The sequence below is a fragment of the Saccopteryx bilineata genome, chromosome 4 (genome assembly GCF_036850765.1).
Source record: "Saccopteryx bilineata isolate mSacBil1 chromosome 4, mSacBil1_pri_phased_curated, whole genome shotgun sequence".
NCBI lineage: Eukaryota > Metazoa > Chordata > Mammalia > Chiroptera > Emballonuridae > Saccopteryx > Saccopteryx bilineata.
The window spans coordinates 173,274,080-173,297,396 of record NC_089493.1 but is presented as its reverse complement, the minus strand read 5'-3'; the positions used below and the strand labels follow the sequence as shown (position 1 = coordinate 173,297,396).

The 23,317-nt window shown below is 39.8% G+C and overlaps 1 protein-coding gene and 1 pseudogene across 6 annotated transcripts in view; one reads left to right on the top strand and one right to left on the bottom strand.

Moving 5' to 3' along the window:
• Positions 1-23,317, bottom strand: part of LOC136336003 (serine protease inhibitor Kazal-type 6) — a 47,405-nt gene that overhangs the window by 6,689 nt on the left and 17,399 nt on the right. For 3 of the 6 annotated variants that reach the window (XM_066277303.1, XM_066277306.1, XM_066277307.1), the window contains exon 2: positions 3,549-3,571. In XM_066277303.1, the coding sequence (XP_066133400.1) occupies positions 3,549-3,571 (23 nt within the window). Of the gene's footprint in view, positions 1-3,548; positions 3,572-6,539; positions 6,671-6,979; positions 7,114-12,206; positions 12,281-15,979; positions 16,045-23,317 lie in introns of those variants that run through there. The other 3 variants (XM_066277302.1, XM_066277304.1, XR_010731353.1) reach the window with 2 other exon arrangements.
• Positions 16,587-16,684, top strand: LOC136336842 (small nucleolar RNA U3; annotated as a pseudogene).

The following is a 23,317-nucleotide window of genomic DNA, read 5'->3' as shown; positions in this document are numbered from 1 at the left end:
TCAGCTCCTTTTTAATCATACCAGTTTTCTCAACACGCCTCCCACTGGCTTCTACTTCCCCCGTTTTCATACCTTTCCGCACCCCCAAAACGGCTCTAATAAATGACTGAAGATGCACCCACTGGCTATTTATAAAACAATCTTGACTTTTTTACATTATTTATTTTTCAAGCTCTTTCCTGACTTCTGTAATATGTCAATACTCTCGACCTCCAACTATTTCTTCTCTATCCCTTTTATCATCTTTTTTATTTTCTTCCTGAATATTCACCATGGTCACGTCCAAGAAAATTGTAAATATTTGATTCTTCTCTTTCTAAGAACATTTATATTTCCAGGCGATGCTGTTGAGTCTTTGACATTTTTTTCCTTGATTTTTAAACAAAATTTCAAACTCTAATTCTTATTGTTAGAAAAGTACAGGGAAACTTTGGGTAACAATTTAATTCTTATTTAATACAAAATATAGCTCTTTTTCTTATTTTTTCCTCCAAACTAGTTTTATGTTCTTTTTTTTCTTTTTTACACAATAGTACCACTCTTCAGATTCCTTAGCCTACCCTCAGAATAAAACATTGCCATTTCTTTCCCCTTACAAATGTTACCTTTTGTGTATTTCTTTGTCTCAAGGGCTTGTCAACAATTGCAAATTGACTACTTTGCCCACCCTCAACATTTATTGGCCAAGTCAGTGTAATAAATATTATTCCCCTTGCTTCCATTTCCTCAAAATATATATGTGGAGACAAGTTATCTTTCATTAAACTACTGTTTTCATTATATTTCTCCTTTGTTTGAGAAGAAAGCATAGTAGAAAGACTGTGGTATAAATGTTTAGAAAATTGTACTGCTCTAAGCACTTTGATGTGCATTGCACATGGTTTCCTGCTGCTGGTGAGAGGTAGTGTGGGGTGTGGGAGCTCATTTAATATGGAGTCACAGCTGTAACCGCAGTTGGTAAACTAGAATCAGCTTAGCTCCTCTTTCTGAGGCCTCGGTTTTCCTACCTGGTGTTAACTTGTAGATGCTGGTTAATGTCTCTAAATCACAAGTAGCAATTTTGCCAGTGTATTAATAATAAGTGAATTCAAACTAATCAGGAAAAATAGACAGCCCCAGATGCACTCTAGTCATGGAGCATTGTTTTACTAACTACAGTAAAATACACTATATTTTCATCTTAAAATACAACAGAAGTAAACTGGGATATCTCAAAAATGATTGTAACAGAAAATGGTTGCCCATCATCGGTTTTGAGAGGTTTACGCTAATTCCAATCTGAAGTAGTCATTTAAACAACTCGTTAGGGCTATGGCCTAGTAATACATAGCCTAGTATGAAAATAAGAAAAATAAAGACAATATAGTGAATGATTCTAAAAGTAGTCTTTTGCAAGCCTATCATTTAGACTGTTAACTAGAATCTATCATCAGATGCTTCTGCATGGAGGAACTTCTTGGCATGAGTAGAATGACTTAAGCACTGGAGGTAATCTTTCTTCCTTTTGTCTTAGCAGGATCAGACTTGAGATGGCCTGCTCCTAAGGTTAGTTTCAACATTCTCTGTCTGTTGTGGGGACCCCTGCCATCCTTCCAGCCACACAGAAGAGAAATGGTCACTTTGATGCCACCTCAAGGTGGCACCCTCACTTCCCTGTCTACTTGAGAGGGGAAAGGACAATGGTCTTGGCAAGGCAGGCTTGGTTCATTCTAACTCAGGTACCAAAGGGTCAGTGGGGCTTTAGAGATCATTGAATCTAAATTTTTATTGTAGAGATGTGGAAACAAAGGCAGGGACAAGGGAGAAGACATCCCTCAGATCACACAGCCAGGAAGTATTCGAATTAGAACTCATGCACAATGTCTCTAAAATATCTGAGCAAAGTCAGTGCTCCTCAGAGCTGCATAATTCCTTAGAATGCAAATTCATATCTCCCACCTGGGTGATTATGATTTAGGGAGTCTGGCGTGGTGCTGGAATTTATATATTTAGGAAGCATCCTCCATGACCCTAAAGCAAGCCCACTATGAGACTTAGGCCCATTCAAAGGGATAGGAATAATAAATAGTAGATTTTAAATGAATTTTAGAAAAAATTGAAAATCTGGGAACCATTAAAAATCTCAGAAATCAAAGCCTGACAAAGGGAAGAGACTTGTGTGTTGATGAGAAAACTGGGATTAAATTCCATATCTTTTCAATCTGTGTGCAATGGTCTTCTATTTTACTACCTCATGGGACACAAAATAGGTTGGCTACACCTCCGGTCCTTTCCTTGTTTGTTTGTTTTGATATTTAACATAGATTGTGCTACCATGTGTATTTAAACATAAGAAGAAATCAATTTTAAGATGTACAATTTTATATACCAGTACAAACACATGTGCCTTAAGCACATACGCATTGCAAGTTTCAGTAATTGTAGGGTATCATTCATTGTAATATACTCTTCAATTTCTGACATTCTAAAATTGGAAGGAAAAAGAAGGTCTTACGCAATGTAATGGGTATCCTAGAGTTAGGAAAGGTTTTCAACTCTTTTGCCAACTCCAATCAGTTTAGAAACTTTTGATGTCAAAGGTTCTTGGGAACACAGGCTAATTAGAACCATTGCCAAGATCAAGTTGAAATGTTCTGTATGGACATTGAAACAGGATTAGCTGAGCAAATGGCACCTGTGTGTGCTGTCTTTTGATAGTTAGAACCAGCAATCTGGAAAAAAGTTGGTGGTTTAATTTGGGGGGAAATAATCAGCCAGACAATGAAGATAATTTGTGTCCATTCTAATTTTTTATCCAAATTGTATTTCAATTTGAGTGAATTGGTCTATATACTCAATACAGAGCAGTAATCAATTTTTTGGTCCACTCTCAGTGGCCTTATTTCTACAAAATAATAATAATAATAATAATAATAACCTCTGCCCTAAATCTTGCAGAAGCTGTCCATTATTAGTCAATAACTAGCCCTTATATAGTTTAACAAATGCTTCCACATAGTTTATGTAATTTCAACCTGTCTATGAGACTATGAGGTGAATAAGGTTATCCCTTTTTGTTACAGTTGTGGAAAGTGCAGCTTAGAAAATCTGAGTAACTTGCCCAAGATCCCACAGCAAAAATGGCGATAGAGTACGAGTGTTGTCATAAGTTCATCCCATTGTCATTTATAGTTACTTTACATTAACAAAGCTTGAGAATGGGTGTTTAAGCTCCTTTTAGTCATAGAGAAATTGTAGTTAAAATATGAATTCCCACCCTGGACTGGTTGCTAGGTTGGTTGGAGCATCGTCCCGAAGCACAGAGGTTGCCTGTTCAATCCCTGATCAGGGCACATACAGGAACAGATCAATGTTCCTTCCTCTCGTTCTCTCTCTCTCAAATCAATACAATAAACATTAAAAATAAAAAAGATTAATTCCTTCTACTGATTTCTGCATGTGGTCTGCTTATTCGTTGATTTTGCTCTTTTACACACAAATGTCTTTGTCCAGGGAATACCAGCCAAGCACCATCCAGTTCTGAAGAATAGATAAAAATAGGAACTGACCTGTTCTCCTTGACTGAAGACACCTGGGGGAAAAAAAAATACAAAATCTGAACACTGTAATTCTGAATGTGCCAAATGTGAGATTTGCAATATTAAGAGGGGTATGCAACATAATCAAATGTCAAAATAATCTGGAGATATTTTCTCAATACATATCTATATACCCTGATTTATCAATATTATTGCATTAAAATTAATAAAAATAAGATTTAAAAAAGAAAGAAATCCTTAAATGTAAAATAATACTTTTTCTTGGTTCTTGGTCATCTCAACAAGTCACAGCATGGTTGTCTTATTTTATAAACCTGTTCATTTCTTAGGGTGCAGTAGGAACTTGGGAAGTGATGAAAGGGGATAGACCAGAATGAAGTCATAATTCTTAGAGGTTGGGGGAGCGTGAGAGAAAATTATTTCAGGATTGGGAGATTCATGGTACAGCTCTGGCCTAATCACTGATGTCCTGTGGGAATGACCTTCTCATCTCTGGTCTGACTGTGCAGAAGTTGGGTTGGAAAATCTCTAATGTTGACATTTTGTGGTTCAGTGCACTGTCTTTGTTACAGACAGTGTAGAAAGAGATTAACTTTATTTGTTCTTTGAGCTCAGAATTGCTTTTCTGCTCTCTTATACTCAGTTTTAAAGATCTGGCCCAACTATAGACTGGCAAGGACAAAGTCACTCTCAGTTTTGTGACTCATTTCTCTTGTTACATCCCTCTAAATTCCTGAAAGAGGAAAATAAAAATCTATAATAACAGCTTGATTCTCTCTCTCCCTCCATCTTTATAGTTATGTCTGTGGTTTTAGGTTGTGGTTACAATGGTGTAAAATACTGAATTAATAAATGTCTTAAGTTCATTTCTGGCATGAACTGAATGCTGGTCATTTCTGTGGAACTCCTCATGCCAGTGACACCTTGCACATTTAGCCGAAAGCCACCTCGTAACAGAAAGGGTATGAATAAGTGTCGGCACTTGAGGGAGGACACTGGGAAAGATCTTAAAGTGCATTCAAGGCTTTTCAATTTAAAGTAAAGTTAATGACCATCTGCTACAGTGATTACCAACATTATTGCAGCAATGGTATTAAACATACAGATTTTTTAGGACAATCACTTGAAAATTCCATTATATAAGACCCAAGAGGGGCTGTAAGTCTATATTTTCATAACCACTGAAAGTGATTTTTTATGTCCCAGGAAAACTCATTATGACAATTCTCAGTCATTTTTTCACTGTTCAAATCTTTAACAGAAGAAGAGAGGTTTTGCTTGATGTCACATATCTAGGAAATATCAAGCTAGAAGCAGGATTAACATCAACAATGCCTGAGTTCAATATAGTCATCTTATGATTACTTTAATAATGTCAATAGTAATAGACATTTGTTAAACTCTTACTATATCCCATCTACGAGGTAAAGCACTTTACATGCATTTTCTTATTTAATCCCTCACATAGTGATACTCCTTTTATATCCCGATTTTGCAGATGAGGAAAAGACTCAGAAAGGTCACACAAGATAAAACAGAAACAACTTTTCAGCCAGGACTGAAATTCAACATTAAGGTTCTTAGGCATTAGCCTTCCCAAATATCAATTTATCTATGAAGGACCATGTTTTAGTAAATTAAGTGTATTAGTCCACCAAATCCAATTAAAAAATCAGTTTACCTTGTTAAAGAGAAACAATAAGAGGTTAACAATTAATTTCTGAGATCATCAAAAGCAAACAAATTTTAATATTGTCACATCTATTTTTATGCTATCTCAGCAGTTGACAGGAACACTGTTTCATGTTATATAGCCTTAGTAGTCAAAACCTGTTCCCTAATATCACAGTAACCCTTTATCTAATTTTTTCATATTTCTAAACATATTTGTTTGTGTAAATATGACCAGTTTCCAGTAAACAATGACTTCTTTACCTATTCATCTCATTGAAAAATTGTTTACTTATTCAGACCTTTAAAATCTCTGCTAGCCCCCAAATTCGATGACTTCTGTCACAGAAAGTGATAGATCAGACCTGGCAGGTCCTGTACACAGTCTCAGTTGTAGAACTCTATAAATGAGAATATCTCAGAGAGCTGGGTTATATCTCCAGTTGACACAGTCATAGCAGAAGAGCTGGGCCAAGGTCTTGGATCTAGAGACTCTAGCGCATGCGTTGTCTACTACAACAGAACAGAGTAAAAAAAAAAAAAAATAGGGAAGGAGAGAAAGAGCTACAGTGGCCCTGCTCATTTACATGACTCTGTGCTGAAAAACATCAGCTCAAAGGACAGTTGTCCTTTGAACAATCTGAATTGGTAGAATATATGGCTATTGCTCATGAAGCTGGCCAAAGATAGTCTCCCTCTTGAAGAATTGTGAGTCCCTCAGTTGCATATATGTTACAATATCCTAAGATTGGATGACTTTCTTTCTGCAGGATTCTCTATTTGAGTTTCCTTTCTTCCCCTTATTTAAATTTTAATTGAGTTCTCATTACTGTATAAGAATCGTAAGTATGGGGAAGCTTTCTTTCATCTTAGAAATGCAAGCTAATATTTAAGGTAACTAGCTATACCGCAGATTAGTTTTGTGGAACAAACATAAACCGTGATGTCTAGAAAACCAGACCAAATTCCAAATTCCACTTATGAGCTGCAAATCCTTTGGCAATTTTCTTACTTCTTGTGATACAGTTTTTTTTTTATATGCAGAATATAGGTAGGAGTATCTTGCTATGTGTATTGGAGATAATACCTACCATCCCTAGTCTATGCCTAGAATTATAGTACATGCTCAATAAACAAAACTTATTTTTTTATCATTATTGCTATTCCCATTTTCATCATCACAGTCTTTATCATCATTATGATAACTTCTCAGAACTGGTCTTTTATATCAAAATTGTTAAAATTTTGAGATATGGTGGGCCAATGCACTCGTCATTTTCAGTTAAGCATAAATATTGGATTTCAGTTTCAAAGGAAAATAAAACTCACCTGAGAAAAAGCAGAAAAGAGCCAGAGAGAGGAGCAGAAAGACACCTGATATTTTCATGGTGCCAGTTAGCTCCCTCAGATCTAGGCTGCTCTGTCCTGCTCAGGTTCTCGGTCAAGACACTTCCCAGAGCGCTAAAACACGCACACAGACACACACATATATATAGACACGATAGATGGAGTTTGGGTCTCCACCTTCATTATAAAGTCACATTCTAAAACCATATGCAGTCCTATACACTTAAGGCATTTATTATGACCTGTCACCAACGGAAAGAAATGCTTCATGATCCCCATCAATCTTAAAATTAGGACAATTATGTGAGTCGCACCTTAGACCTTCTTAATAGAGGATGTCATTTTCTACTGGTAAACTAGATTTCTCTGACAACCAATACATCGTCCCTCCATAGTTTCGCTACATTAAAGGGATGACTCACTGGTGGGGCCCTGCTTGGTGCCTGTGTCTCCTTCAGACAGGTCCTACATGTCTGTGGTCCAGGTGAGTAACCACAAAGGAATGGAATCCTGGGTGTAACTTGGGTTTTCAGAGTTCACATCATCCAAGATGTACCTTTAAAAAAAGGGTATTTTACACTGTCATCAGAACAGCATCAGAAAAAGCAGTTTGGGGGCAGAAGTCAGTCTGGTGATTTTTTAAACCATTATTGTCATCAAATAGCAGTGATTTTCCATTTTTAAGTCAAAATGAACAAGGGAGGCTCTGGATATATTTATTTAACTTGTAAAAAGTAAGTTATTAATTTTTAAAAGTGACTGAATGGAGGAATATTGAATAGTTCCCTCCTTTCTGCCAAGTAAAAACAAAAGAAAGTAGTCATGATCAAACTTTTAATGTTTTCACTCTTTGAAAATGTGCTTTTGTACAAATTAGATGAATTCCATTAGTTATCATGGCCAATTGAATTGAAAGACAGAACAAAGAGGGGGATACCACAGCTTTCTTTGGGGGAACAAAATAAGTAAACAGTAGTTATAAAAATAGTGACAAAGTCTGTCTCAAATCATAATCAGCCACTTAAAATATCATGAGGAAAATATAACAATTTAAAGTATGGGAAGACTATGCAAAATCTGCCCAATTTAAATACAAGCAATTCATGCAATGTGGTATGAATAACTCAGAAATTATACATCTAAATAACTGGTTTTCTTTTTTTATTCATTGAATTTATTGGGATGACACTGGTTCACAAAACCACACAGGCTTCAAGTGTACAACTCAATAGAACACCGTCTGCCCACCACATTGTGTGCCCTCTGCCCCAAGCAACTTTCTCTCTGTCCCCATCTCCCCCCTTCGCCCACCTCCACCCAACTCCCACCCTCCTTTCCCTCTGCCTAACACCACACGCTTGTCTGTGTCTATGTGTTACGTATGTAAGTTTTTTTGGCTAATCCCTTCACCTTCTTTCATCCAGTCCCCTCACCCCCTCCCATCTGACAGCCTGTTCCATGTGTCCATGCCTCTGTTTCCATTTTGTTCATCAGCTTATTTTGTTCCTGAGATCCCACATATAAGTGAGATCATTTGGTACTTGTCTTTCTTTGTCTGGCTTATTTCACATAGTATCATAATCTCCAGGTCCATCCATGCTGTTGCAAGAAGTAAGGTTTCCTTTTTTAGGGCTGAATTGTATTCCATCATAGAAATGTTCCACAGCTTCTTTTTCTGAAGCTGGAAATGGGGAGAGACAGTCAGACAGACTCCCGCATGCGCCCGACCGGGATCCAACCAGCACGCCCACCAGGGGGCGATGCTCTGCCCCTCCGGGGCGTCGCTCTGCCACGACCAGAGCCACTCTAGCGCCTGGGGCAGAGGCCAAGGAGCCATCCCCAGCGCCCGGGCCATCTTTGCTCCAATGGAGCCTTGGCTGCGGGAGGGGAAGAGAGAGACAGAGAGGAAGGAGGGGGGGGTGGAGAATCAAATGGGCGCTTCTCCTATGTGCCCTGGCCGGGAATCGAACCCGGGTCCCCCACACGCCAGGCCGACGCTCTACCACTGAGCCAACCGGCCAGGGCCTCCACAGCTTCTTTATCGACTCGTTCACTCATGAGTACTTGGGGTATTTCCAGATCTTGGCTCTTATAAATAACACTGCAATGAACACAGGTGTGCATATATTCTTTTGAGTTAGTATTTCAGGATTCTTAAGATATATTCCCAAAAGTGAGATCATTGGATTGAAAGGCAATTCTATTTTTAATTTTTTGAGGAAACTGCATACTAGTTTCCTTTTAAATTAGTCACTTTGAGAAAATATATACATAGTTCAGATACCATTCCTTTTTTTCAAGATATTTGTTTTCTTTCTGGAAATTACATATTTTTAGAAATTTAATTTGAGATAATATAGAGACTCATGCTTGGAAACTTCACATCAATTCATAGACTTGGTTTTAGATTCTGCTGCCTTCTTCCATCTTCTGTATCCTACTCCCAACGTGTCCTCTTTTCTTTCGTTTTCTTCCTTTATTTCCCCTTTTGTGATCAGAATATACATGGGACCAGTCTAAGCTTAGCCACCACCACCCCCCATCCCACAGGGACAATTCAACAAACAAAAATGTAACAGTGAGAGTCAGTGGCATTCCATCACAAAGTTCATGGCGGCCTTCCTAAAATCTGTTCCAACTTCTCGCAAAAGTGTCTTTTATAGTCGTTGCTTCTTAGCTTTTGCTCTAAACTCTCAAAATCGCTGTTTTCCTAAATGTGACTCTCTCTCTTCATTTTTCACACTTTTCTTACTCTACCCCCCATCCTTCAAGAGCTTTTCTTCAATAGGTGTTTTTGATAGAATAATTTTTAAGTCGAATGATTCTAACCTATTTTTTTTTTCCCTGAAAGGTTTCAATTCTGAATCCTCAACATTTATCCTCCTCTCCATCACAAAGCTTGGGAGCATGGAAGACAAAATAAGTGTTGAGTCTGAGCAGATATCAGGGAGAGAATAAAGGAACTATATTTTAAGAAGTCTGGTACCTTGAGCAATAGTTTTTATTAGGTTTCTGAGCCCATGTGAAAGACAGTTTATTTTTCTTTTTATAAAACATAAAGGAAAAAGTAAGAAACCTTCCCTGGGAATCACATAATTAGCTCCTTAAATAAGAAGCTGAGATAATAAAAGGCCACAGAGAAGTTTCAGGCAATAATTCACAAACATTAAAGAGGCACTGTACATATAATTCTAGTCTGTTGGCTGTGGAGTAAGCAGATGAGAACAGTTTCAAATCTGTTTTCAGCAGCACTCTGAAAGAAAAATAGAAAAATATTTACCAACCATAATGTTTAAGGGTGATTTTTCAATGGCTGGAATCATGAAAAGAAAAGAAACCACAGAAAAATGAAAAGAAAAAGAGGTATGGGATGAAAGCAATAAAAAACCATTTTACAGACAGTGGAATGCCGATTCATAATACATGTATGTAGTTGATTTCCAAAACTTACCTATGCTCATGTTCTTTGATGTAATTAAAGGCAAAAATACTGTAAGATTATATTTTCCAAATACAGTTTGTCATCTAACCATGGTATATTTACTTGTAAATATTACCATTTGGGGTAGTATATGCAAAATCACATGTTTTTTATGGACAATTCTGATTCTATAATTTTTGGATTTAAGAGATTTTGGGGTTTTTTTTTTTTTTTTTTTTGCACATTTGAAGGACTTCTAAGGGTCATTTTGATTCTATCGTTTTTTGCTGCTGACTCTACATTATCTCTCCACCTATTTAGGTACAGCTTTATTGCTTTTAGAAAACTTAGATCTGGGCCGAGGGATATACACATTTCTGTTCATAAGTTATAAATATGTTCAATATGTTCATATTTTATTTATTCATATAAATTATCCCCCAATATTGTTCATACATAGTCAAATGTGTTATTCTGAAATATCACTTCTGAAACATTGACGGCCTTGTCTCCAAGCCCTTGAACCCTGACACTGTTTAGCACAGATCATGAGATAGAGGTGTATTTTCAAAAAAGAGCAGCCACTACCTTAATCAAGGAAGTCACTGCTCAGCATTAAGTTATGAAGCAGCTTTCAAAACAAAAACAAAGCCCTGGCCGGTTGGCTCAGTGGTAGAGCATTGGCCTGGCGTGCAGGAGTCCCTGGTTCGATTCCTGGCCAGGGCACACAGAAGAAGCGCCCATCTGCTTTTCCACCCCTCCCCTTCTCCTTTCTCTCTGTCTCTCTCTTCCCCTCCCACACTCAAGGCTCCATTGGAGCAAAAGTTGGCCCGGGCGCTGAGGATGGCTCCATGGCCTCTACCTCAGGTGCTAGAATGGCTCTGGTCTCAACAGAGTAACACCCCAGATGGGCAGAGCATTGCCCCCTGGTGGGCATGCCGGGTGGATCCCGGTCGGGCACATGCAGGAGTCTGTCTGACTGACTCCCTGTTTCCAACTTTAGAAAAATACAAAAAAAACCCAAAAAACATTACTAGCCATACTAAAATCAAGATTTTTTTTTTTAAGTCAGAGGAGAAGGGTAAGAGAGATAGACTCCTGCATGCGTGCCAACCAGGATCTACCTGGCAACCCCTGTCTGAGGGCCAATGCTCAAATCAACCAAGCTATCTTCAGAGCCTGGGGATGATGCTTGAACCAACTGAGACTCTGGCTGTGGGAGGGGAAGAGAAAGAAAAGGGGAGAGGGAGAGGAAGAGAAGCAAATGGTTGCTTCTTATGTGTGCCCTGACCAGGGATCAAACCTGGGACTTCTGCATGCTGGGCCAATGCTCTAGCCACTGAGCAACTGGCCAGGGCAAAATCAAGAATTTTCCATTTGGGCCCTGGCCGGTTGGCTCAGTGGTAGAGCGGTGGCCTGGCATGTGGGGGACACGGGTTCGATTCCCGGCCAGGGCACATGGGAGAGGCGCCCATTTGCTTCTCCACCCCCCCTTCCTCTCTGTCTCTCTCTTCCCCTCCCGCAGCCAAGGCTCCATTGGAGCAAAGATGGCCCGGGCGCTGGGGATGGCTCCTTGGCCTCTGCCCCAGGCGCTAGAGTGGCTCTGGTCATGGCAGAGCAACGCCCCGGAGGGGCAGAGCATCGCCCCCTGGTGGGCAGAGCATCGCCCCTGGTGGGCGTGCCAGGTGGATCCCGGTTGGGAGCATGCGGGAGTCTGTCTGACTGTCTCTCCCCGTTTCCAGCTTCAGAAAAAAAAAAAAAAAAAAAGAATTTTCCATTTGTAACAATCAATTTTTGATCAGAGAGAAAATTGCTTTTCTTGAAACTTCATTGGAACATGCATGATGGAGTAAAACCTTTCCTATGCCAGAAGAGAGGTGCATGGGAAGAAAATGAGAAGGGGATCCCAGAGTTCAGACTTCAGTGTCCTGGCTTAGTTCAAAAACCCTGGCTTTTGGATGAGCCATCTGACTTGGCATGCATGAGGCTGCATGACAATAACAAAAGAGGTACCCAAGTGTTTGCACCTAGTAGCAGTCTTCAACGGGTCTCTTACACTGTAACGAAGATCAAGAAAAAGCAAATGACATTCATTAGAAGGGTTTGGGGTGGAGGGAATGGAGACACAGACTAGGAGTACATGCACTGTAGGCACCATGCTATACTGCAGCATTGAATGGGAGGAATTGATGGAAATCACCATTCCTGAACCAACTGGTAAGAAATACCTTGCCACAGGCCAGTGTAGATGAAATACAGTTCTGAAAACACCATGAAGCTGCCCTCTGGACACAGATGCCATCTTTGGGGGAAAGAAGCAATGAAGAGAACCAATGAGAAGGCAGAACCAGAGACACACCCACTTAGCAAATGTGAGTACTCAATGGAAGAAATTCTGTGGTAGCCACAGTACTTTCAAACATTTTTATCAATTAATAGGCAATCAGGACATTTCATTATATGATTGAGATTTAAATATCTTTAATTGACAAGTATTCTATTACTGTAAAAAGAAGAAAAGAACAATTAAAATAAGTTCATCTCACTTTTTGGTACACAAACCTTAGCTTCTGTAAATTTTGATCCATTCGACTCAATATATTAGGTCCAAATGTCATTAATGTTTTATCAGTAGAAAAACATAGACTTTTAAATGAATTGTGACCTTAAAAAGACATTTACTTCAGTCTTCCACTTCATATGAAATACAATCTGAAGTTCTAAGAAATGCAGAGTACTGTTCTATTTCATGGTTTTGTGATGGAGCAGACGACTCTAGACTGATTCATGGTGGACCCAGACTGTGTATGTCACTGACTATGATTTGAGGGGTATTAATTAACCTTAATGAGTCTTAATATTCTCAATAAGATAGTTTTCTGGGTGATTTTCATGCATATGATATGTATTTCTTTGACTGTCTTGGCTGAGCAGCACCATTAGCGTTCTGTTGAAACATTGCATACAGTCTCTCAAAATTGTTTAGGCTTCAGCCCGTCATCAGATTAGTGACCTCTCCCAACTTTGTGTCAACTGTAACTCTAGTCAAAGTCTTCTTGATCATCATCAATATCATTGCAAAGTATCGAACAAAACAGGCTTGAAGGGATTTCACTGACTTCTGTCCGAGGTTATTCTACTGACATCAATGTTCATATTGTTTCTGCCATGGTACCCAGGCATATTTGTCACGACTTCCTTTTAAATAATCTACGTAAACTACCGGTCATCATGATCCTCTTTCCTAAATGTTCATACTATTATATTTTCTGTTCCTCATCATAGATTCCATATTTTGCAAAATAGACTCTTCATAGTTTCTCGTTTATCTCCATTACACTTATATTTTCTTTGCATAACTCACTTTATTGCCTTAGCCTGGGATCTTCTTTTCTTTAATCGCTACATATCTAAGTTTTACATATCATGCATTGAGGAATCCAAATTACAATACTCTTCACAGAGCATTTCTTAACCCTGTGAGGCAGACATTTTATGCTGGTAACACAAAAATCTACTCTGGCTTGTTGCTATATTACATTGGCTCACAAATTGTTTTAAACAAATTTTAATAGTCCACAACTTTTCAATTTTGAATACTTAACAAAAATAAATAAATAAAGCGGGAGAGTTTTTAAAACTATTTGGACCTTTCATTGCTAGGGCAAAGGTCAGTTGAAGGTTAGTGGTAACTGCCTCCTTGAATTGTGTGGTTCACTCATTTGCTTCTGTTGCTGGCCCAAGAAGGCATTTGAGTTTGAGAATCTGGCCCCTTGACAGTAATAATAGTTAATCATCTTAGTTCTCATGATACGTATCTTTACTTTTCTTGTGAAACTGTTCTATTTTGTAAAAAAAAAAATGCCCATCTGATATTTGTCTAGACATTCCTTGTGAACAGAATCAGTATCTTATTAATCTATTATCTTCCAAATTTCTGTCTTGTATTTAGCAATTGCTCCACATTTATTAAAAAAAAAAGCAACAAATATGATTTTTAAAATACATACTTTGGTATATTTTTTACCAGAGATTATTAGTTACTATTGCAGCTAACATTTTCCAAAATCTATTGTCTTCCTTGTTTTAAGCATGTAGACGTTTGCTCATCTCTAGTTTTCTACCATTCCTTTCATTTCTTTGCTTTCCCATAAATGCATTCCATCAGGAGTATAAGCAACCTCACTTGTAAATCTATCCTTACCTGCTTTCTAATTTTAGATAGAGGGAATAGGCCCTAATCCTCACTGACTTTCATGCAAGAGCTCATAGAAAGCCAATCATATAGTTGGGAGATGGATTTTGCAATTTGCAGATTGTTGGGTGGCAATTCTCTCTCTATTCAATTCATATAACATGTTCCATTTATTGTCTTTACCCCCCCATCAACATTCCCTCACATCCCATTTTATTATAATCAATACTATCAACATTTCTTTCAGTTACTTTAGCCGCAATGAAAATCAAATGAAGAATATAGTTTGCTATATAGAACTTTTGAAAGTTCACTGATGCTATAAATTTTAATATCATATTATGAAAATTTGTTTCATTTAGAGATTTTTTCATTTTGATTTTCTCCCTTTTTAATATTTTTGTATTGCTTAATTGATTTTTAAAAGTAAATTTTATGTACCCATTTTTATATTAAGCCTCTTCAAAACTCTTATTTTTAAATTTCAGTGGCACAGGTTAGCATTAATTTGAATAGGATCCAAGAAAAGGTTATCATAGTGTAGGTTTAGAAACACTGTGAAAACATGCCATTATTCATAAGGGTCAAAAATAAAGTAAGGTCAGCGTAACTTTGTTTTCTTCTTTGATAAGGTCAATAGACTGGTAGGTCTGAGGTAGTAGGAGATATAATGGTTTAAAAACCAGCAAGTCATGAAATAAAGTCTCCCCTGCCCTGGCTGGTTGACTCAGTGGTAAAGTCCCAGCATGTGGATGTCCCGGGTTTGATTTCTGGTCAGAGCACATAGGAGAAATGACCATCTGCTTCTCTATGTCTTCTGCTCCTGCTTCTTCCTTTTTCTCTCTTCCCCTTCCACAACCATGGCTCCATTGGTCTGAGCACATGAGCCCAGGTGCTGAGGATGGTTCTCTGGAGCCTCCACCTCAGGCACTAAAAATAGCTTGGTTGCAAGTATGGCCCCAGATAGGCAGAGCATCAGCCCCAGCGGGGGTCACCAGGTGGATCCCGGTCAGGGTACATGCTGGAGTCTATCTCCCCTCCTCTCCCTTGGAAAAGGAAGAAAAAAAGAAAAAAGTCTCTCCTGCTGTGATTGTGAAAGAATCCAAATGGTGAGAAGATGACTGGAGCTGGTTGAACAACTGAGCAAAAAGCTGCGGACAGAAGACTGAACATGACCATGAGGAATGAAATACCATCCCAGTCAGTACTTTTGTAACTGACTGAAATGAAGACAGAGAAAGCATGTTTTTTGGGGTTTTTTTTTTTGTATTTTTCCAAAGCTGGAAACGGGGAGAGACAGTCAGACAGACTCCCGCATGCACCCGACTGGGATCCACCCAGCATGCCCACCAGGGGGCGATGCTCTGCCCACCAGGGGGCGATGCTCTGCCCCTCCGGGGCGTCGCTCTGCTGCAACCAGAGCCACTCTAGCGCTTGGGGCAGAGGCCAAGGAGCCATCCCCAGCGCCCGGGGCCATCATTGCTCCAATGGAGCCTCGGCTGCGGGAGGGGAAGAGAGAGACAGAGAGGAAGGAGAGGGGGAGGGGTGGAGAGGCAGATGGGCGCTTCTCCTGTGTGCCCTGGCCGGGAATCGAACCCGGGACCTCTGCACACCAGGCCGACGCTCTACCACTGAGCCAACCGGCCAGGGCCAAAAGCATGTTTTAAATATGAAGTCACATCTCTCTTATTTTCTCTTTGGGGTTCATTTTCTTCACTCACATAGAGAGTGCTTCATCTTGGTCATTTTTGCTAGTAATCACCCCAATATGCAAAAATCTTTTTGACCCCTGACGTAGTATCCTACCTTCAGAGATGTGTTGTAGAATCGGGCTCCAGAAACTTGTATAATTATATCAATCAGTGTCGCCCCTATAAATTCAATTAAAAATTAATTTATGTAAACTTACAGGTAAATAAAGTATGTTACAAGGATGGCATTTAAAAAACTATATCCCACCTTTAATGATTACATCAAATTTGGCATGAAAAGTGTTGAAGATAACACAACTCATGTCTATTCCTATTCTCTGTCGTCTCAAAACTCTTCTCAGTCTACTCCAAGAGCTCGGGGCTGAATAGCTCTGTTTATTTACTGATTGAGTTTTGTTGGGCAGCTTTATCCACAACAAGAGATTATAACAATCTTAAAGGCAAGACCAGGTTTACCTCATTTTTCTTTTGAATTCCCCTAGTGATCTTCCTCGGCTGAGCCTAGGGTCATAAAATATTTTTGAATGAAAAAAAAAATGCCAACTGTTTTTATATTGATTTACATTTTGTTTAGCTATTAATCTTTTGGTTATTTTATCTACAGTGCCTTCTATTTTATTTTTGCCACTCTTTGAATGCTGAGGTTCTTTAATGGTTTCAGTAAGTTTGGCTTCACTTGCCCAGTGTTCTCATAGTGATTTAAGACTATACTTTCAGGGATCATTTCTATAGTTTGTTACTATCATAGTGATTTGCACATATCTTGAATCAAATACTCTTAACATCGTGTTATCTCTGAACTCACAGAGCTGCCATTTGAGCAAGTCAGATATATAAAATATAATTATCCATACATATAACACAATACCATTCTAGAAAATTTATGTTTTGAGTTCTGTGCGTGCATAAAGAAAAATTTAACTGATTTTGCTGGGGTGGTGTCATCAGGGTCCCATTTAAAAAAAAAGATACATTTGCACAAGCATGAGTTTTTAAGGATAAATAAAAGTTCTGTGGCTAAATGAGCATGGTTGGAAGGGGAGTGGGACACACATGTAGAGATAAAAGCTGAAATCTATTAGAATAGACATGAATGCATGAAGACTATTGACTATACAAACACCAAATAGCTCAGTGGGCTGGAGAATGGGATACCAGTTAAGGATGGTTGAAAAGGAAACCAAAAATAGGCCAGGATCAGCTAGGTCCTGGAACACCATGCTGTTCACAGCATGTACAGTGGCCCAAGGTGAAATGAGTCAGACCGCAATAAAGATTCTTACTGGCATAATGACTTTCCCTTCCATTCTAAATTCAACCATTTATTCACTCTCTGACACACGCGATGGGAAAGAAGCTAGGGTGAATTGCACTTTGGTAACAATGGAAAGAAGAAAATAGTTTTAGTCCAACTAAATGTCTGGCTTTGCCCATTTCCCTTTGAAGTTTAATTATAACCATCAGAGGAAGCCTCTTTAAGTGTCTGCCAACACGCTCTACAATACAAGGGAAAAGTTGGCTAAAGTCTTTTAAAATCACAGTCTTGCCCAGGTTGGGTGGTTTAGTCCAAACGAGTCATTGTTATGTTTGCTATAAACTGTGAGGGGAAGCTGCTGCGAGAATTTTTATTTTGAAGTTCAAACAACATTATTATTTCTGCTATCCAAATTCTCTCCCAGGCCTATCTTCTCTGATTCAGACAAGTTACCCCAGGGGGAAAAAAAATAACTGGGAGTGCCTCTGGATTGTCTAACAAAGCTTAGTCAATACAATGCAAGAGCTTCAGCCTGGGAGTCAAGGTTCTTCTGTGACCAGGCATACCGTCTGTCTCCATTTCATCCCCTGCTTTCTTTTCCCAACATCCGAGACTCGAACCACTAGCATCCTGAGCAGTCTGCATTTTTCTCTTTCTGTCCTTTGGCCCATTAATATAATATATTCTCTGTCTCAAGCACGTTGTTGCTATCTCTGCCCATCAGAATCTGACTCAATTTCCTGGCCATACAAAATAAAGCCAGTTCTAAAATGTCTTCCACGACCACTCAAGAATCATTCAATCTCCCTCTTTTGACTTATAAATAAAACATAACATTTTACCTTCCATGGCATAGAGCATGTGGTGTTGTTATGAATATACATCTACCTTACAGAAGTTTTTTATTATTACTTAAAATACAATATAGTCTTTGAGAGTAGAGATTTAGTTGACATAGGCCAGTATCTACCTTCATAATCCCTAGGAAAAACAGTGGAAGCTAAATAACTATGTTGGGTGGAAGGATCAATGTTTGTACACTTTATAGAAGCTTGATTCTTTTTATTTAATTATGTTCCATACAGAAGTTAATAGGTATGACTTGGTCTCGTTGTCTGTATTTATCAGGTAGTACAACCCAATAATGCACTTATCTCTTCATCCCAAAGAAGGTAAATTTTACATCGTACTTTTTAATACAAATTGTTTTATGTAGGATAAGGCCAACTGATGTAACAAATTACACCAGTGTATAATAATTTACACAGGAGGAAGTCTGTGCCTCAGTTGTATTAAGTCCAGTGGACTGTCCCCGATTTACGGGCAGATTTTCTCCAAGCAGTGACGAGGAGACCTAACCTTTTCTTCACTTCTGGCTTCACCACATGGCTCAGAGTTGCCATTTGCGTCAAGGTGGTGAGAAGAGGAAAACTTGTGAAGGGTTCGCACACGATTCTTGATCAACTTGGCTTAAAGGTAAAACACAGCACAGTCACTGTGGCTGACTGAGGGTTAGTCACGTGATCACACGTGTCCCACTTGTTGGGCTTCCACTTTCCAGCAGTGTGTCTATGTTATCGCAGTGGGGTATGAATGTTGGAGACCGTTAGCCCCTGTGATACCAGTCAGCCATCCACACCCTTTTCTCCACACTTAGGACGTAGTTCCTCAACTCCTCCTAAGAGACTATCTTAGCTAGTTATAGCACCAGCTAAAAGTGTAAGATCTCTGAAAGTTCCACTTAGTGGAGATCTATTCTTTGTAAGGCAGGCTAGCAGCCCCTGTCACCTCCTCCATACTCTGTGTCTAATGGAGGAGCATGAACAGATTGACCGCAATTCAAGCGCCCATTCAGAAACAGAGAGTGTCGAGACACATGAGAGCATCGCTGGCACACGGCGCTGTTAACCTCTGCTGACCTGGGCTGGTGGAGACCCCTGCCCCGGCAGCAAGGCGCGTTCTTTGGTAAGACTGTGAATTTGATCATCTGAAACAGTGCCCCTTCCCATATATCTTTGTAGTTCCTGTCTCCACCTGATAGACTCTTACATGCCCTTCTTTCGTCGATTGGCCAGTTTCAGATGCAGTTGGGAAGCATGTTTATCTCTGGGGCTGCGCTACCTTCAAAGTCTATTTCTTTCTGATTGTAATGCCGGTGGCACCGTCAAGGCCAGGCAGGTCCACATTGGATTCGGGCAGACGGTAGAAAAGCTGCGGAGCCGAAAGGATTGGGCTATTCCATTTAATAAAGTCTCACAACGGTGGCCAAGCACAGAGGCAGGGGAAACCGCCTCTCAGGCAAACAAACAGCAAAATGGCCCCTCACAGTGGTGGGCAGGCAACCCGCCACCCACAAAGCCCCGTCTCTCTCTTGAGCACAAGCATACATAGCCTTATATAGGCCATGCACACGTGCCTCTGCCACGTGCTCATACACTAATCAAGCAAAGTGCTTGCAGCTGGTACACCAGCAGGCATGCCTAACACAGCTGCCCCACAATGGTCAAGTTCAGGGATTTAAACCTTTCTTAAGGTAAGAGGTTCTTTTATCTGCTTCTTGTTTCTCTGACAATATAAATCCTCAAAATTTAGAAGGTCCTTGAACTATTTCCTTTTACTTATTTCTATGTATAGTTAATTATATTCAAAGTCTTTTCTAACCTCAATTCTGAGCCCTACCTTATATATTTTCTTTCTTTTTTAGGTAGTTTTTTAAATTTTATTTTATTTTTTCAATTACAGTTTACATTCAATAGTATTTTGTATTAGTTTCAGATGTGCAGCAGAGCGGTTAGCCAATCCACTTTACAAAGTGACCCCCCACCAATGTTTCCTGTCCTGTTCATCCTGTGACTATTCTCCACCAGTCGTACTTCTCAATCCCTTCACCTTTTCCACCCAGTCTCCCAAGCCCCCTCCCCACATCTATCAGTCTGTCTGTATCTACAAGTCTATTTTAATTTTGTTTGTTTATTTTGCTCTTTAGATTCCACATGTAAGTAAAATCCCATGGGATTTGTCTTTCTCTGACTGGCTTATCTCCCTTAGCATAATACATTAAAGCAGGGGTCCCCAAACTACAGCCCGCAGGCCGCATGCGGTCCCCTGAGGCCATTTATCTGGCCCCCACCACACTTCCGGAAGGGGCACCTCTTTCATTGGTGGTCAGTGAGAAGAGTATAGTTCCTATTGAAATACTGGTCAGTTTGTTGATTTAAATTTACTTGTTCTTAGCCCTGGCCAGTTGGCTCAGTGGTAGAGTGTCGGCCTGGCATGCAGGAGTCCTGGGTTTGATTCCCAGCCAGGGCACACAGGAGAAGTGCCCATCTGCTTCTCCACCCCTCCCCCTCTCCTTCCTCTCTGTCTTTCTCTTCCCCTCCCGCAGCCAAGGCTCTATTGGAGCAGAGTTGGCCCATGGCTCTATAGCCTCTGCCTCAGGCACTAGAATGGCTCTGATTGCAACAGAGCAATGCCCCAGATGGGCAGAGCATTGCCCCCTGGTGGGCGTGCCGGGTGGATCCCAGTTGGGCGCATGCGGGAGTCTGTCTGACTGCCTCCCCATTTCCAACTTCAGAAAAATACTAAATAAATAAAGTAAGGAAGTAACTTAAAAAAATTTAAATTTACTTGTTCTTTATTTTAAATATTATATTTGTTCCTGTTTTGTTTTTTTACTATAAAATAAGATATGTGCAGTGTGCATAGGGATTAGTTCATGGGTTTTTTTATAGTCCAGCCCTCCAACGGTCTGAGGGACAGTGAACTGGCCCCCTGTGTAAAAAGTTTGGGGATCCCTGCATTAAAGGATCTCCTACCTCCATCCCTCCATTTAATGGTGGATACTTTGTGGCCCTCTGAAAAAAGCTTAGGTGGAAAAGGAACATCTTTAATATGATCTTAGCCACAGATCTGAATGACATTTTTAAATGGAGAAAATGCACGTGATTTTTGTTATTAAAGGGCTTTTTCAGTTTTATTCTGACCACGTGGGGGTATTGTAACCCAAAAAACTCTTCAGTATCCTTTGAAGCCCCATATTTCTGTATTTTCCTTAATTCCTACTTATAAGCCTCCAATACTGAAGCCCCACACCCAGGGCCGGAGACAAACTGTACATTCCTCTATTGCCTGCTCCTGGTCCCCATGGAATCCATAAATGTAACAGTTCTTATCTTATACCACTAATTTAAGTTGACATATCATGTAGCATTAATTAGCAGAGCCAAATTTGGTGTCTGAAAGATATGTTTGGCAACAACAAGAATCTAAACATGTGGCATTGGCTTTGGGACTAGGTGGTCAGCAGGAGCTAGAAGGGCCTTGAAGAAATGATCAGCAGATGCCCGATGAGCCCCAAGGAGGATGTTGAAAAGGGTTTAAATAAAAATGAGAACGATATTACAGGAAGGTGGATGAAAGGAAACATCTCTTATTTAGAGATGAAAACCGAAGCAAAACTGAGGTCTGGAGTAACAAAATATAGGAAAAGCCTGACCAGGCGGTGGCGCAGTGAATAGAGTGTCGGATTGAGATGCGGAGGACCCAGGTTCAAGACCCCGAGGTCGCCAGCTTGAGCGTGGGCTCATCTGGTTTGAGCAAAGCTCACCAGCTTGGACCCAAGGTCGCTGGCTCAAGCAAGGGGTTACTCAGTCTGCTGTAGCCCCACGGTCAAGGTACATATGAGAAAGCAATCAATGAACAACTAAGGTGTCGCAACAAAAAACTGATGATTGATACTTCTCATCTCTCTTCATTCCTGTCTGTCTGTCCCTATTTGTCCCTCTCTCTGACTCTCTCTCTGTCTCTGTAAAAAAAAAAAAAAAAAAAAAAAATATATATATATATATATATATATATATATATATATATATATATATATGAAAAAGATCATCTCATGAACTGGTAGATCTTGCTAAGGAGGTTTCCAGGTGACATGTTGAAAATATCAACTGATTGCATCCTGAGGTACAGAAAAACAGAGCTGAACTAAAGAAAGAATTACTTTCTCCAGCAGAATCTGGAGGAAAGAGAAAGGACCGAGGACCTTCTGGATTTGCAACCAGAGAATTGTCTCTCATCCCACTCTGTCCCAGAAAAGAAACTCAGGGCAAAAATCAAAGCCTGGTTAATGCCAGTAAAACATCTCAAGTCAAGAGATATCCAAGTACACAGTGTCAAACCTTTTTAAACTTCAGATAGTTTTCAGATGGTCCCCTAAGCCTTTTGTAGTAGCCAACGACCTTCCAAGGATCTTAAGGCTATATCTCAGAAACTCACAGTGAAACGATAGAGCCTCTAAATGGTGTTGTCTGACAGGAACCACACAGGGTCCAAAGGCAGAGTAGGCCTTCTTTTGAACAGTCTGAAGTGTGCCTATTGTCCAATAAAGACCAGCTGAGATTTTTGTCTCTTTTTGGTCTCTAAAATAAGGTGTTCTCAAACACTCGTTTGTCTTTACGTATGCTGTTTAAGAAGTACAGTCACTGTGCTATCTCATTGTGGATTTCACAGTTCTGTGAGGTTCCTATCAGGTACTACCTCATTTTGCACATGAATAAACCGAGGCACAGCAAGGTTAATGAATTCTCAAAATTGTATAGCAAGTAAGTTAGAAGAAAGAAGAAAAAGAAAAGCAGCTGGAGCAGAAACTCATTTCTCCTGCTTGACTCAGGATGTAACCTTGCAACCTGGGACATTTCCTCTCCTAAAGCTCAGTCAGGATGCTAGGGAGTCCTAATTTCCCTCGGAGTACTATGTAGCAGGAGGCTGAGTAAATCTGCAACCCCTGCAGCTAGGTTATTATTACACACGCAGACATAGGTAGCCCTTTGACATTATATTCATCTTTCCGTAAGAGCAGTTTCCCTCCTGTGTCCCCTCCTCACTGCCAGAAAATGGTCAGCAAACTGAGGAAACCACGCAAAACCCTCACTCCTAAAATATAGAGTCCATTAATATTCCATTATTACATTTTTTTAGATCACGGTGGTTAATAACATTACATAAGTTTCAGGTCTCCATTATAATTTGATATCTGTTTACACTACAGCATGTTTGCCACCATAAGTCTAGTTTCCATCCATTAACAGATATTGACCCCCGTCCCCCCATTCCACTCTTCCCCCTAACCCTCCTCCTCACCCATAACCACCAATCTGTTGTCCCGTGTTTGTGAGC